General features: G+C 50.9%; 1 protein-coding gene across 2 annotated transcripts in view; it reads right to left on the bottom strand.

Moving 5' to 3' along the window:
* CCDC88C (coiled-coil domain containing 88C) overlaps positions 1-15,458 on the bottom strand; it is a 146,067-nt gene that overhangs the window by 15,798 nt on the left and 114,811 nt on the right. For both annotated transcript variants that reach the window (XM_023205478.3, XM_023205479.3), the window contains exons 21-25: positions 12,055-12,198; positions 9,400-9,586; positions 6,347-6,492; positions 3,609-3,698; positions 1,735-1,973 (exon numbers count right to left, since the gene is read on the bottom strand). In XM_023205478.3, coding sequence (XP_023061246.1) covers positions 1,735-1,973; positions 3,609-3,698; positions 6,347-6,492; positions 9,400-9,586; positions 12,055-12,198 — 806 coding nt within the window. The remainder of the gene's footprint in view (positions 1-1,734; positions 1,974-3,608; positions 3,699-6,346; positions 6,493-9,399; positions 9,587-12,054; positions 12,199-15,458) is intronic.

The raw sequence follows: 15,458 nt of genomic DNA, 5'->3' as shown, positions 1-15,458 counted from the left end.
CTGTAGCCATGACCTCCTGGGCTCAAGTCTACTGAGCAGCTGGGACTACAGGTATGTGCCACCACGCCTGGCTAAATTAAAAAAAAAAAATTTTTTTTTTTTTGTAGAGATGGGGGTTTCCCTGTGTTGCCCAGGCTGGTCCCAAACTCCCGGCCTCAAGTGATCCTCCTGCCTTGGCCCTCAAAGTGCTGAGATTATAGTGAGATTATAGGCATGAGTAACTGCACCAGGCTTTTTTTTTTTTTTTTTTGCATCTGAAGGAGACACAACAGGTACTTGTGAATGTGCCCCCTCAAAAGGCTTGTGCACACACCACACTCAGAGGGTAGCCTGTCGCTGGTGCTCAGTGCTATATCCTCCGCCTCCGAGACCCCATGGGTCTCAGGCATAGGCTGGGTCTTCAGAAAGTCCTGGTATATCCTTTGTAAAAATTTAAATGACTCGGGATAAACAATCCCCCCAAAATGGTATTTAAAGGTAAAGCTGAACATTTAACAATATGTAAGGTAAATGCTGTGTCTAATTGATTCTAAGACACATTTTTTTTTTTTTTTCCTATACTTTAACATCTCGGAAATTAGGAGGCAGCTTCAATGGTGTCTCAGTCACCACTGGCCAGGTGGCCACAGTGACAAAACGGACATGGTCATAACCAACTCATCTTGCTGCTATTTTCCTTTCACGTGTGTGTACAAAAATCGAATTCTTATTTAGAAAAGCTCTTTCAATAAGAGCATAATAAAAATTCGAAGTGGTAGCCCTGTACCGTTTGATTGCCTCATGGTATATAAGGTAACTGTACAGCTTTCATGGCTCCTGAGAGGTGATGAAATCCAGCATACACGACTAGAAACCCTGTTCTTGTTTCAGAACCTCTGGCAAACTCCAAAGGACAGCCCTGAGGGAAAAGGCACAGTGTGTCCTATGGCTGGTGGGACACAAGGCCAGATCAGGCTGAAGAAGCCCTAACCCACCTTTCAAAGTGGTAACAGATGAATCACCCAAGGGCTTTCAGGACATCTTATGTACATGGAGAATGTGTTGAGTGCACCTGGGATCTCCCTCCACAAAGCGGCTTACTACAAATATTTGGCACATATGAGGGAGCCTCAAAATAAGCTTCCTTGCTTGTCTCTTTGGTACCTGCACGAATGTCAGCTTTGGATATTCAAATATCTGCCTGGCTACATGAAGAATGATGCTTTTCATTCTAAAATAACAAAAGCTGCTGGGCGTGGTAGCTCACGCCTGTAATCCCAACAGTTTGGGAGGCTGAGGCAGGTGGATCACTTGAGGTTAGGAGTTCGAGACCAGCCTGGCCAACAGGGTGAAACCCCGTCTTTACTAAAAATACAAAAAATTAGCCAGGCGTGGTGGTGGGCGCCTGTAATCCCAGCTACTCGGGAGGCTGAGGCAGGAGATTCACTTGAACCTGGGAGGCAGAGGTTGCAGTGAGCTGAGATCATACCCTTGCACGCTAGCCTGGGCAACAAGAGTGAAACTCTGTCTCAAAAGAAGTAAAATAAAATATAAAATAAAATAACAAAAGCATTATGGGACAAAACGGTCACCATGTTGACATTTCTACTTGGCTCATAACACACCTAAGCAGAAGGTGCATGTGCAGTCACCCACCCCCGGCACGTTCCTGCACAGGTGTGCACAGCCACGGGCAAGAGACCCTTCAGGACACCCCCTTCCTCACCCGACCACGGCCAGGGCGGCCGCCCCTACCTTTCCCCGCAGACCCGTTGTGGGCATCGCGCTCTTCTGCACAGCTGGAGCCCAGTGCGGGGGTGTCGGGGTTCTCAGGCTGTGATCTGAGAGGCTGAGAGGCCGCCGGCGAGGCGGGGTCTGAGGACTCCAGCTGCCAGGGAGGGCTATCCACGGTGGATTTTAAGCGTTCCCTCGAACCCTCTTTCTTTGGTTTGATGAGTTTGACTAAGGCTTTGGCTCCAATCCAATGGTTCTTCCTAGTTAGAAGTAGATGTTTAGGACATAGCCAGCCCTCCCACACACCCCCAGCGGTCCCTGGTTCCCTAACGTGGGCTGGGATGTTCTTCCCCAGTCTGGAAAGTTTGGCCACATTCACGTGGGGTTCAGGACGATGATGCTCATGACCATGGTAATCGCTTTTGGGGCTCAGGAGCTGGAACCTAATTCTCAGTTTGGCGCAGGGCTGGGGATGGTAGAAGCATGTGCATCATGACAGAAATCCATTCTAGTCTCCCAGGATGAAGGAAGTGATGCCGTGCTTAATTTAGTTGGCAATTTTTCTGTCAAAAAGTCATTTCTATGAATCTCATTTTCTGCTAAAGTTAATAATCAGTGAACTAAGCTGGCATTCCCCTGACTCCTCCCTTGCACTGAGCAATCTGGGTGAGGTGGAGAGGGCAGAGGAGAGCAGGCTGTTTGATTAAAAATCAGTGCATTTAAGGAGTAAGCAGTAACATCATAGCTAGCTGGACACCGAGGACATCCTGGTGTGACATGAAGAGAACCCTGCCTGGGCTCTCACCCTGACTCTGAAACTAAATAGCGCCTATTTATATTATCACTCCAGTTTCTCATCTGGGCTTCAATTTCTGTGTCAAACAAGATTCAGACCAAGGTTCTGGGCCAGGCGTGGTGGCTCATGCCAATAACGCCAGCACTTTGGGAGGCCGAGGCAGGTGGATCACTTGAGGTCAGGAGTTCGAGACCAGCCTGGCCAACATGGTGAAACCCCATCTCTACTAAAAATACAAAAATTAGCTGGGCGTGGTGGCACATGCCTGTGGCTTCAACCTGGGAAGCGGAGGTTGCAGTGAGCTGAGATTGTGCCACTGCACTCCAACCTGGATGTCACAGCGAGACCGTCTCAAAGAAAACCAAAACCAAACCAAACCAAAACAAAACAAAAAGCACACACACAAAAACCAAAAACGGACTGAGGTTCGGAAATTCTGTGGTTCCGGATTCCCAGAGAGACCTCAAGGGATTTGCGGAGATTTTTGACTTCAAGGCTGGGCCAGGACAATCCGAAGGGACAATTCCTTGGGTTCGGGCCGTGGACAAGGGGCAGCACTGCTAGGCTGGGCCAGCTCCACTCAGGGAGGAGCTGCTGCTCTCTGGGGAAGAGACATATTGGTGAAGCCACCCTGAGGTTCTGTGCATCCAGGAAAATCTGCATGCGGTCCAAAGGTTCCCACATTTGAAGACCGTGGGGGCTGGGCCAAGTGTGCTGCCTGAGCATCCTTTCCAAACCAGGAACATGGGTGTCCACGCCACATTTAATCCTGAGACAAAACCCTGACAAGGCAGCCCTGCCATCCTGCTTGAGTGACTCCAGGACCACGGATGCTCTGCCCCCTTCAAAGGCCCACAGCTAAATGAAGCCTGGGTCTCACTGGGGTCAGCCGGCATTGGCCGCCCCTCACAGGACAAGCCAGAGTACAGAGGCAGGCGGAGAGGACTGTAAACTCTCTGATGTGGGAGACATCTGTCACAGGTGATCTGCCACACAGTGGACGGTGTGGGGCCTGCCCTAGACGGCTGCTTTCACCCTGTGCACAAAAAAGGAAGCTTTTAAGTTCTGTCTTTATGTCACTACACTTAAATCAACTCACTTCTTTGGAGGAGGATCATAGAACTTGTATTGATCCATGATTTTTTCTTCCAGCTTTTCCTTATGTCTTCGTAAGGCATTTAATTTGTCTCTGTGAATACAGGAGAAAGAAAACCTATCAATCCAGTTTTAAATCAAACAAGTGAATTTACTCATTGGCCCAGCCTGGAATCTTGTGCACCCGGGGTTGGTACTTTTCCGGGATTGGGATGAGGTTAGTCATCACCGTCATGGTCACTGAGTTTGGAATACGTGAATGGAGGCATGTGCCGTGGGTTCAGGGAGCCCCGTGACCCTGAGATTTACTGAAGCCCCTGGGGCCCAGCTCAAGGCAGCAAACTTCTAACAATCTGAAAACTCACGCTCGGAAGGCCCAAGGTTTCTCCTTCCAGGTTGTTCAAGACGTGGGGTGCTCCTGGGGTCAGGCAGAAGCTACTCCCCGGTGGTGAGGGGGCGGGGTTCAGGGGGTACATATTAACACCACCTGGGCATTGAGGTTGAAAAAGTCAGCTCAGCAAAGTCAGATGCGTGACTCAGGGCCGTTCCCACTCAGAAGCAAACTCAGAAGCTTTCAGGGGCCAGAAAGAGAAGTTAATGAGCACAGCAGGGCTGGAGAAACCAGGGGCCCTGGTGGGACTGCAGTGAGCTCCTGTGCTGTCAATGCTGGCAGATGACTGCCATGGGGGAGTGAACCAGGGCACAGTGGGGCGGACCTCCCAAGAAGCCAGATGCCCAGATGATGAAGCCAAATCTCCCAACTCCTAAATATTGGAAACTGGGTCACTTTTTAAGAACTCTGCAAGGGACCAAAGAGATACCTCTTGAATCTTGGGCAGGCTCAGGCACCTCTACTTACTGGGGAGATCTTGGCCTTCCTTATACAAACAGAAAGCTTCTGTTTGCACTTAGGGAGTCACAGGGCTGTGTCCACAGTGCATTCGGAGCAGTGCTGCCCATGGTACTGCGGACTACTGCCGACTCCTGCCTCAGCGCTGAGTGGTCTTGAGGGCCCAGACCCTTGGTTTCCTCATCTGAAAACAAGGCCTTACATGAGAGATAATAGCTCATTGTCAAAGCTGCCAAGGTCCTGCCCCAACCAAGGGCTTTCCCAAGAGCTCACGATGAGGTGAGCCCCTGTAACAAGCGACCTTAGCCACGCTCCACTCCCAGTCCCTTGACTCGACATCTGTGTGCTGGTGTTCTGTGCTCATGGCCGTGATGCTGAGCCTTAAGCCCTGAGTGCTTCATGGCTGCGGATGGCCCCACAGACTCACACAAACTCCAGGGCCTGGAGCAGGCCCCAGGAAGCCTGCCAACCCGCTGGCATGGAGTAGACACTGTCTAATGCAAAAACGTCATCAAATAATCCCCCTGAGCGCTCCTACACTCCTTCTAGTTAGCACCTGCCCAACCTCTGCTGGCGATTTTTATCACCAGGATTATAGAGGGCCAACTTCAGGGTCATTTCCACCCCACAATTACAGTGTGCTTTTACATACAAACCAGCCTCCCGAAGGTGGCACACCAGCCCTAGGCACGTAGGTGAAGCTAACAGAATAACAAAGGGGCATCGTTACATCAGAGAGCTGGGACAGCACCCTGGTGTTCACTGTGACCACAGTGATCACGTCCCACCACAAGCACGTCCCTTCTTGCCTTCCCCATACTGATGCCAGCACACCCATGCCTGCCCGGACGCCCATACCAGCCATTGCCAATCACGTGGAAGGACAGCCCAACCACCATGGCTAGGATCCAGAAACCACTCTAGATTCTTGATTCCTCGACTTCTGAACCACGAGATTCCTGGCACCAGGGTTCGTCCTCTTGCCCTCTATTTCTGGAAGCTTCTCTGGCCCTGCTAGAGTAGTATATCTTCCAAAACAACTCCAGGAATCCAACATCTTTAGCTGGACATGGAAGCTACCATAGCTGAGTGTACACCTCCTTTTCCAGCCTTCTCTTCAGATGCCCCCTGCACATTCCCTGCACTTAGACCACCTGCCACAGCTCACCTTCTTGTCCTCACCTGCCACAGCCCCCCTTCCTGTCCTCACCTGCCATGGTCCACCTTTCTGTCCCCTCACCTGCCACGGTCCACCTTCCTGTCCTCACCTGCCATGGCCTACCTCCTATGGGCCTCCCCCAGGCCCTCCGGGGTAGCTGTGGACTTCAACTCCCCCTGTGTTTTTTTCCACGCTTCATATAACCCTTCACATCTGGCTGGTAATGGACAAAGCTTTGTTCGCATCTGACCTCCCCTCCTGGTTCCTGGCTACCAGGGAACTGGTTCTGTGCACCTCACAGGGCCCACGCTTAAACCAGCACCTCGTAAATACCAGCTGAGTGAGGCCACAAGCCCACTTCCCTCCATCCAGGGGGACATGGACAAGTGCACAGCACTCATTCCCAGCCTTCAGTTTGAATTCTCCCTGAGGCACTTCAGTGTTCTCATGATTTTTTAAAGTGAATTTAGTTCTAGAAGCAGAGAAAAGAAGCTTCTGGTGGTGGAAAGCACCTCTGAAAGAGCAAACAAAAGCCAACTGCCATCACCTCTAGAAACTGAGAACATTCCAGGAAACTAAGAGAAGTCCACGCTGGTGACCGGTCTGTGCCCTGCCCTCAGGATCCCAATGGGCCCAGGGGGTCCTCTTTGCAAGGGAAGCCAGGACGTCCAGAGACTGAGGACGTGTAACTGTGGTGAGGGTATAGAGAGGGGTTCAGGGACTCCCTGCTTACATGTACTGCTTCTGCTCCTCATGGTACTGTTCCTTGTTCTCCATGTTCTGCTCTAGAAGCATCTGGTTCTGCTGGCTCAACAGCTGGATCTGGCTCAGGAGGTGATGATTTTCTTCCTCCAAGTTCCCCTTGAGACGGGAGAGCAGCTAGAACACAGACCAACAGCATCTCAGACACCACGTGACCAGGTGATCCCACTGTTGGGAACCTAGCTTCCAAAGGAAGAAGGCCACTGCTCAAAGATGTTCAACGCAGTATAATCTACAGCAGTGGAAACGTGGAAAGGGTCAAACGGCCAATGACGTGGGAATGGCTGCGTTCCCTCTGTCCAATCCCTATGTCTGTGGCAACATGTGGCTACTGAGCAGTAAAATGCAGCTACTCTGAATCATGATGCACAAGTGCAAAATATGCAACAGATTTTGAAGGCTTAATACAAATAAAAAGAACATGAAAAATGTCATCAATAATGTTTTTGTTTGTTTCTTTTGAGACAGAGTTTTGCTCTTGCTGCTCAGGCTGGAGTGGAGTGGCATGATCTCGGCTCACTGCAACCTCCGCCTCCCAGGTTCAAGCGATTCTCCTGCCTCAGCCTCCTGAGTCTCAGCTGGGATTACAGGCGCCTGCCACCACGCCCAGCTAATTTTTTGTATTTTTAGCAGAGACAGGGTTTCATCTTGTTGGCCAGGCTGGTCTCGAACTCCCGACCTCAGGTGATCCACCTGCTTTGGCCTCCCAAAGTGCTGGGATTACAGGCGTGAGCTGCCATGCCTGCCCTGAAGCCTGCCAACTTCTGTTCTAGAGTATAATTGGGGTGCAAAGGGAAAATCACAAGCTTTGGATTCCAATGCGTGACTCTGAGAAAGAAGGATGGGCTCATGGGGCCACCGTAAAGATTAACACAGAGGAGAACACAGCAAAATGCCTGGTACACTGCAGGTGGGAAACACAGGCTGTCCCCTCCTCTTCACCCCATTAGCAATTATAACTCTGACTTCACCAGTAAGAGAAAAACCAAAATTCTCCCTGTTTTTAATATAATTATACATAATTTATGCATACAGTGAGAAGAACTGGAAGGGAAAAGGTGAGGCTATGGCATTTTTTCACTAAAAATACTCCTATGATTGCCACTGCTATATTGCTTGGGCAACAATTAGAACAAATACCATAATAAAGCATTAGTCTCCCCAGTGTAGAGAACTGCACGAGGCTTGGGAGTCAGGCACATCACAAACGTGGCAAGTCAGCGGTCTGTAGGGTGAAAGGCCACCCCTGGAAACTCAGCTTTGGCCCAATGGAAAGACACTGTGTGGCCGGGGGGTCCCAGGAAACCAAGCCGGCTGGGCCCCACCCTTCAGCCCAAGTCCATGATCCTGAGGGCCAGTGCATCCCAGTAACAATGGGGGAGCTGCTCTTCCACCTCATCAGATGCCAGGCAACAAAACAACCCAATGTAAGGCATACGGGCTCCTGGAGAGCGGCGGGGTGGGAGGAGCGGAGAGCCCGGCTCCGAGCACAGCCATGCCCTCATCACTTCACTCATGCTGCTTCGCTTCTGCCACAGGGTGAACGACGTCCCCAAAATTCACACAGTGAAGCCCTAAGCCCCAGTCCCTAGCATGGGACTGCATTTGGAGACAGGGCTCATAAAGAGGCCATTAAGTTAAAATGAGGCTGCTCTGAGGGTGGGCTCTGATCCTATCTGACTGATGTCCTTTCAAGAAAAGGAAATTTCAACACACAGATACTGGGAATGAGCCCACAGAGAGAAAAGAGCACTGCCTGCAAGCCAGAGACAGGCCTTGGGAGAAACCAGCCCTGCCGGTTCACGGCTCATGGATGTCCAGCCTCCCAAGCGGGATAAACCCACTTCTGCTGCTTAAGCCACCTGGCTTGTGGTCTTTTGCTCCTCCAGCCCAGGGAGACGAACATGGCTTCCATCTGCGGCCTGTATGGGGAGACTGGTTTGTGCTGGATCTGGAGTTCCGTTGAACCCCTTCCCAGAAGCCACCATCCCGGCAACAGCCCTTCCCTCGTCCCCTCTCATGACCTGTGCTCCACCCTGAGTGAACCACCAGCATCTTCCAAAAAGCCTCCCCATCCATTTCTGTGCAAATCAGTCCTTCCCATGCAAAGCCTACCACACGTGTCCAGCTCTTGCCAGTCCTTCACTTCACCACAAGTGTGACCTTTTCCACGGGGCCTGCCTTGCAGCCCCTGACCTGAAGCCTCCTGGAAAATCCTGATGCATCTGCCTGTGACAGCACAGCCCCCGGGGGCAAGGATTCCACAGGCAGTGCCGTGGCCTTTGCCTCCATCCTGCCTCCACTCCCATGGGGCCCTCAGGGTCCCAGGGTCTCTCATTCTCAGGGGGCAGCATGAGATCCAGGTGGGTGCACCCTGCGCCTCGGTTCCTCATTTGTGATTCCTCATTTGTGATTTGTCTGGGCAAAAGGCGTCTGAGACTGTTTCTCGATAAAAGAACAAACCTCGTCCTGAGGTGCCAGCTGTCCCTGGGGCTGTCTAGGAGGTGCAGTGAGACCTATGTGCTCCTCCCTGCCAGACCTGCCTCATCAGCCTTCTGTGTGCTGGGGTCTGTTAAGATCTCATCTGGAGAGGGTCTTGCTGCTTGAGACCATTTCCAACCTTGTGTACTAGAAGGGAGGGCTCTGGAAGCCGGGGACTCCTGAGTGAGCTCCGTCCCAGAGGCAGCCACCCCCACAAACGGAGCAAATTCACACCACTTCTCTAGAACACTGTGACTATTGAACTGAAGAGATGTAGGAAGACAGCGTAGACACGGCCAAGAAGATTGAGATAAAACATCATCAACCGTCCCTACCAGGCCTCTCCCGACCCTGCAAAAGGCAACGGTCAGACGGGTGTTTCCGTATACAGTCCCACCAGAAGCCGCACTGACCCCGTCAGCACCTCTGGCTTTGCCACAGCCTCTGTGCCACCTCCACACATTTGTGTCTTTGAGCACAAATGCCCATGAGGACCCCTCACAGCCTGGCTGAGCCCTGGGTTGTCCCCGACGCGGGCCTCACCTCGCAGTGGTTGTCCAGCTTGGTCAACGAGATGTCCATGGTCTGGTGCTGCTCCTTCAGCTCGTCGAAGCGGGCCTGCCAGCGGTTGAGCTCCAGCTGCGCATTGTTCAGTGAGGTTTTCAGCTCCTTGGTGTGGGCGTGCAGCTCCTCGTACTCCCCCTTCAGCTGGTGGTGCAGGAAATTGACCCTGGAGGGGGAACAGTCACAGGGCAAAGGGGCTGAAGAGCCTGCCAAACAGGTGTCGGCCCAGAGGCCTGGGCTATGTCCCAGCTCTGACAGTGGCAGGCTGTGCAACCTTAAACAAAATCACAACCTCTCTGGGCCTTTTTATTTTTTCCCCATGTGTAAAATGAGGAGCTTAAACAAAACTGTCCATCAGCAAACTGTGTTCTTTGGGGTTCCGTGAGGGTACCCTTGATGCCACCACACTGAGCCTACGGGGAGACTGAGCAGGCAAGCTCAGATACCTGTTTCAACATAGCATCATTGCTAGGATCTCTTCTATGCTACAGCTGTGGTATCTGCGTACACTTGAAAAATAGGATTCTGCTGTTTAAAAAATGTTTAAACCACTGAACTAGAACATTTTTGCTCTAAAATTCTATGTCTCTGCCCCGTTCTTCTTCCCAATTCCAAGCCGCTTTCTAATTTCACCTCCTGAGATAAAGTGTGAGATGGTGTGTATTACGTAAATCCACTAAAATTGCCATCCTCAAAACAACTATTTTCCAACTGGGAGTTCCCTGGAGATTTACATCAGAAAGCTCAAATTACCAGGGTCTTGTGGACTTGATTTGGACATAGACGTGTCTTATTTGGCCTGCACAATTTTATTTTTTAAAAACAAATTAGTTGGCCTGGTATGGTGGCTCATGCCTGTAATCCCAACACTCTGGGAGGCTGAGGAGGGAGGATCGCTTGAGGCCAGTTCCACACCAGCCTAGGCAACATAGTGAAACCCCCATCTCTGCAAAAAGTAGAAAAAAGTTGCCGGGAACCTGGGAGGCGGAGATTGCAGTGAGCCGAGATCACGCCACTGCACTCCAGCCTGGCGACAGAGCGAGACTCCATCTCAAAAAAAAAAAAAAAAAAAAAAAAACCTTACCAGGCATAGTGATGCACACCTGTGCTCCCAGCTACGTGGGAGGCTGGGCTGGGATCACTTAAGCCCGGGGGTTGAGGCTACAGTGAGTCGTGATCATGCCACTCCAGCCTCAGCGGCTGAACAAGATACCATTTCAAAAAAAAAAAAAAAATTAGTTGCCAACATTAAAAAATTTGAAGTTTACATCAACACCCAAACATTCAGGTTCTCTTAAAATGTAAGAAACAAAAGGCTGACCCGGCAGTCCCGGGCCTGCCTCCAGCTGGCGGCCTTTGCTAGAGCCAATTCTTTGCTGCCCTTTTAGATAATGTGCATTCTCCGTTCTACGGTCTGTGGCCTATGTCTGGCACTGTTTTACCCATGTGCTTGATTTGCCTGGAGAGCCAAGGTATCTGAGTTTCTAACCCCCTGTACACACTCATTCAAGTATGTGGGAGGAGGAAGAATTTCATATGGTCAAGCCTTTGCAATGAGACAGGACCTGGTTTCCATCCTGACTCTGCTATTCACTAGAAACACTGACTTGGAACAAGTTATTTAATCTCTCTCAACCTGTTTCTTCATCTGTTTAAAGAAAAGTCAAAAAGATATAATAATAGTATAGTCGATTCTCATTATATGTGGTAGTCATATTCTATAAAGTTGCTATAAACACTGAATGAGTGAACAGCGAAGCATCCAGCCTAGGGAAAAAACATAGAATTAGGTTCCTGGGAGCCTCTGGTCACATTTTTGTTACTTGATCAATACATAACCTTGTTTTATGTGGGTTTCTGTTTAAAGATACCTTATGTAACATACTCACAGCCAACAGCACTATAACTCATGCCTGAACAAAGCTTATCTAAGACTTTTTTCTCTGTAAGGCACATCACAGCCACCTTCTGCTTAGGGACATGAAATAGCACTCCAGTACTACAATTGTGGGTCATTTTAAACAGCAAAGTCACTTCCCGAAAGCACAAAATATGAAAACCATGGCACTGAAGAGATTCTGAAAGGGACGTGTGTTTGCAGTAGAAGCTGAAACAAGAAGGCAGCGTGTTGCTGTGTGCGCCCTCAGCTGGGAACGTGCGCATCCAGCAACTCCCAGATTTCACCACTCGGTACGGGTCCACGAAAGCTCCACGGAGACTGGTCTTGGGGTGGCAAATAAAACTTTAGCAAGTAGGTGGATTCACAAATAGGGGCTCTGTGAATCATGAGGAATCTGCAGCTTCTCCTTCACGAGCATGAGGCGGGCTTACACCAGATGATGAATTCACCTGTGCCTGATGCAATCCTCACAAGGGTCGGAGATTGGAGGGGGGAGAACCACCCAACTCAGATGATGCACCATCCCCAGGTGTCACCTGAGTGTTCGCATGCCAGCAACCAGCTAGGGTTTCCCTTTAGCTTATTTTACCCACCCAGCTGTTCACATAGCAAGGGATAAAAATCCACCATTGCCAGGGGACTCGACCTTCTCAGTGGTTGCTATGCAAGGAGGGTCTGAACAGAATCTGGGGTGCTGAATGCTGCTGCGTGCAGGGCTGGGCGCCGGCGCTCACCTGTCCAGTTCACCCCGCAGCCTCTGGTTCTCACCCACGGCGAGGGCGTTTGTCCTCTGCTCCTGCTGCAGCGCCTCCCGCTCCGTGGTCAAGACCTTCTCCCGCTCCTCCAGCTCCACCTTGCGCTTCAGCATGTCACCGTGCCTGTTGGAGGGAAACACCTCCTGTGAGTGTGGCCAGGGCCTTCTTTTCCTACAGGTAACTCACACCCCAGAGGATCTGCGTGTCTCCTGTGAGAAAATGGGATTCCTCTGGAGATTCTCTCTGCAGAAGTGAGAGGCATGGGGCAGGGAGCAGGCGGGGAGTGCGGCCACTGGGAGCCATGTCCAGGCCAGTACCGCGCCCCGGAGCCCGGAATCCTCTTCCTCCAGCCCGATCTGTCTCCATAGTCCCCCCATGCCCTGATAAAGCAGTCCCTCTTCCTTTAGCCAACTGACAATGCGATGACTACATTTTCTGAGCTCCATGCCCTTCTCTTTTAGGGAATTATAAATAAGCACAAATAAATCTAACAAACCATAAAACAAACAGTAGAATTCCACTGCACATCACAGCTAATCCCACCCTCTAAGGGCTGGAGAAGGCTCTCCCTCTCCCCTTCGTGCTTACATCCACTTTTTCTTAGTCTGGCCTCCCCCAGAGCACAGAGGCTCACCCAGGAGCTGCCAGGGACTAGCTGTCACATACACACAGCAGCTCTCCTTGGCCCCTCAGCCACAGTCCTCACCTTCCCCACAACTTTCTCCCTACCCTCCAGGCTCTAATCTATCTTTGTTGGCTGCACTGGCCATCTCTAGGGGGCAGAGTACAATGATGCAGCCCCATGGGCCCTGGCCCCTCCTGCTCCCAGCCTGTTTCAACCTCGTGTATTTACGCGTGATCCAGGATCTCCTAGCAGACTGGAAGTGTTGAGAAGTCTGAGGCACGGTCTCCTGATCTTCCCCATTGAGACAAATTCTTCTCTACAGACCCCTTCCTGAGTGTCTCACACCCAAAGACAATCTGACAGAGACTAGCCAGTGTCCCTGGGGTTTCCAGCCTTTCTCTTCAGGACTCCACTGCACCTTGTTGGAAAAGCACATTAATCAAGCGTGTCTCTAACCATTAGCAATGACCCAACTGTAGGGCAGAAACTTTATAAGCCTTGCTCACCACTGAATCCCCGTGTGAGGAATGACACGTAGTGAATACTTGTTAGAGCAATGAGTGAGTGAGCGTCTCTGATTTAAAAGTGTCAAATGAGAAGAGAGAACCATCATCCTTGCGTGCCATGTACCTACACTCCTAAACCTGTAGCCCTGCTGCAGACACACCAAGGGGGCCTCCAGTCATCTGTCCAACCAGCAAAAAGCACTGAGTAACCACCACATGCTGTATTGAGCAAGGACCTGCAGGGAAAACAACAGTCCAAACTCCACCTGCCAAAACCTTTGCCCTCTGAATGCACATTAAGAATACAATAAGGGGGCCAGGCGCGGTGGCTCATGCCTGTAATCCCAGCACTTTGGGAGGCCGAGGCGGGTGGATCACTTGAGGTCAGGAGTTCAAAACCAGCCTGGCCAACATGGTGAAATCCCGTCTCTACTAAAAAATACAAAAATTAGCCAGGTGTGGTGGTGCATGCCTGTAGTCCCAGCTACCTGGGAGGCTGAGGTAGGAGGATTGCTTGAACCCAGGAGGTGGAGGCTGCTGTGAGACAAGATCACTCCACTGCACTCCAGCCTGGGTGACAAATTGAGACTCCATCTCAAAATAAATAAAGAAATAAAACAATACGGCATTATTCAACATGACATAACATAACATAACACTAAGAATAAGGCACACAAGTGCCTGGTGAGTGCTGGGCATCATGCTGGTATCAGACGGACATAAATGCTTCATTAGTGTGTCAACTGGGTGCAACTCCTACCAGGTCTAGACACAGCACCACGTACACAATAAATGTCACACAAATAACAAGATGGGTGGGGGAAGATGAGGGAGAGATCAAAGTGCCAAGAGGCAGAAGATGCTACTTTAGGCCGAAGGAGTAGTCTTATAGTTTCAGACGCCTCAACAGCCCCTGAAGGATGGAGATCTGGATGGATAAAAGGGGTGAAGAACTCCAGATAGAGACAAAAAGGGAGCACTTGATAAGTGAATAAATGAATGTCGTCACCACTCACGAACCCACAAGCGTCATCAGTGCCCACACAAGGCTTTGGTGACACATGACATTTGTGCTCCTGACCATGGAGATGTCCTCCCCACTCCCACCTTGAAGAACCAGTGATCACTTAGCCATGTCGTTGAGGCTGCTTCAAAGGAAACACCATCAGCAGGGCCACTTCCCAGGCAAAGGAAAGTGGATCTTGCTCCCTCTGTTGTACTCCAAGTATCTGAGAGCCTCTCTTTAGCCACATCTCTCTCATGCATCAGATCCAGGTACACATCACACCTGCCCCTCAGATTCTGGAGAGCAGCATCCTACCTCTCCTAGCCCTCCCAGGATCCTGCCATGCTCTGTGCTGGTGCCTGGTACCATCACTGATTAGCAGGAGACAGAATCCCAGCCCAGGTTGGCTGACTTACAAAACCCAAGACCATAAACCGTCAAGAGTGCAAAGTTAAGATGTGCGCATTTCAATGTATGTAAGTTTTACCTGTAAAAAATGGGGAGTGGGGGTGGAGAGTGGGAGGTGCACATAAAATGAGAACCGCAGGACATAAATGACTGTCGAGGGCGCATGACGCGTACACAAGAGTTTCACTATATGATTCTGCTTACTTTCTATATGTTCGGAAGTTTCCATAATTAAAGATTAAAAATGAAAGAAAACAAGCGAGACCTTGATATGAAAGAGCAGGGAGGCCAGAGAAGGCACACCCCTACAAACGGAGCCATGGAGAATTCCCTCCTTATTTCTGTTTTGGGGAGAAAAGAGAGAAGAGAACCCTTAGGGATCAGGGCCCCAAAGGCCCACTGGAAGTAGTAGAGGCACCCCCTTCTCCACACAGGACCCCTTCTTGCTAATGTCTCCAGTTGCACAAATTCCAAATTGCTGAAGGTAACGTTTTATTTCCTTCCCTTTGGGAAAGCTCTGGTGCCCCAACAATGGGAAGCAGCCGGACAAGAGGTTTCCTGCAGGGGAGGGCCGGGGAAGTCTTGGTCCTCCGGGTAGCCTGACATGTCTCCCCAGGCCTGGCCCAAGGCCCCGCTGCAGGCCTAACCAGGGGCCCCACCTCTACCAACCTTCATCTCCCTACACACCCTGCCTCTCCCCTGGGCCCTGCCTACTTCCCCAAGGCCCTGTCTCTCCTCCAAACTCTACCGCTCTCCTGAGACCCCGCCTCTCCTCCAGGCTCCACTTCTCCTCCAGGCTCCACCCCATCACGAGGCCCCGGCCTCTCCTTCAGGCTCC

Source organism: Piliocolobus tephrosceles, chromosome 6 (assembly GCF_002776525.5).
Source record: "Piliocolobus tephrosceles isolate RC106 chromosome 6, ASM277652v3, whole genome shotgun sequence".
NCBI lineage: Eukaryota > Metazoa > Chordata > Mammalia > Primates > Cercopithecidae > Piliocolobus > Piliocolobus tephrosceles.
Note: the sequence above shows the minus strand (reverse complement) of the source record. Positions and strands in the feature narration are given on the sequence as shown.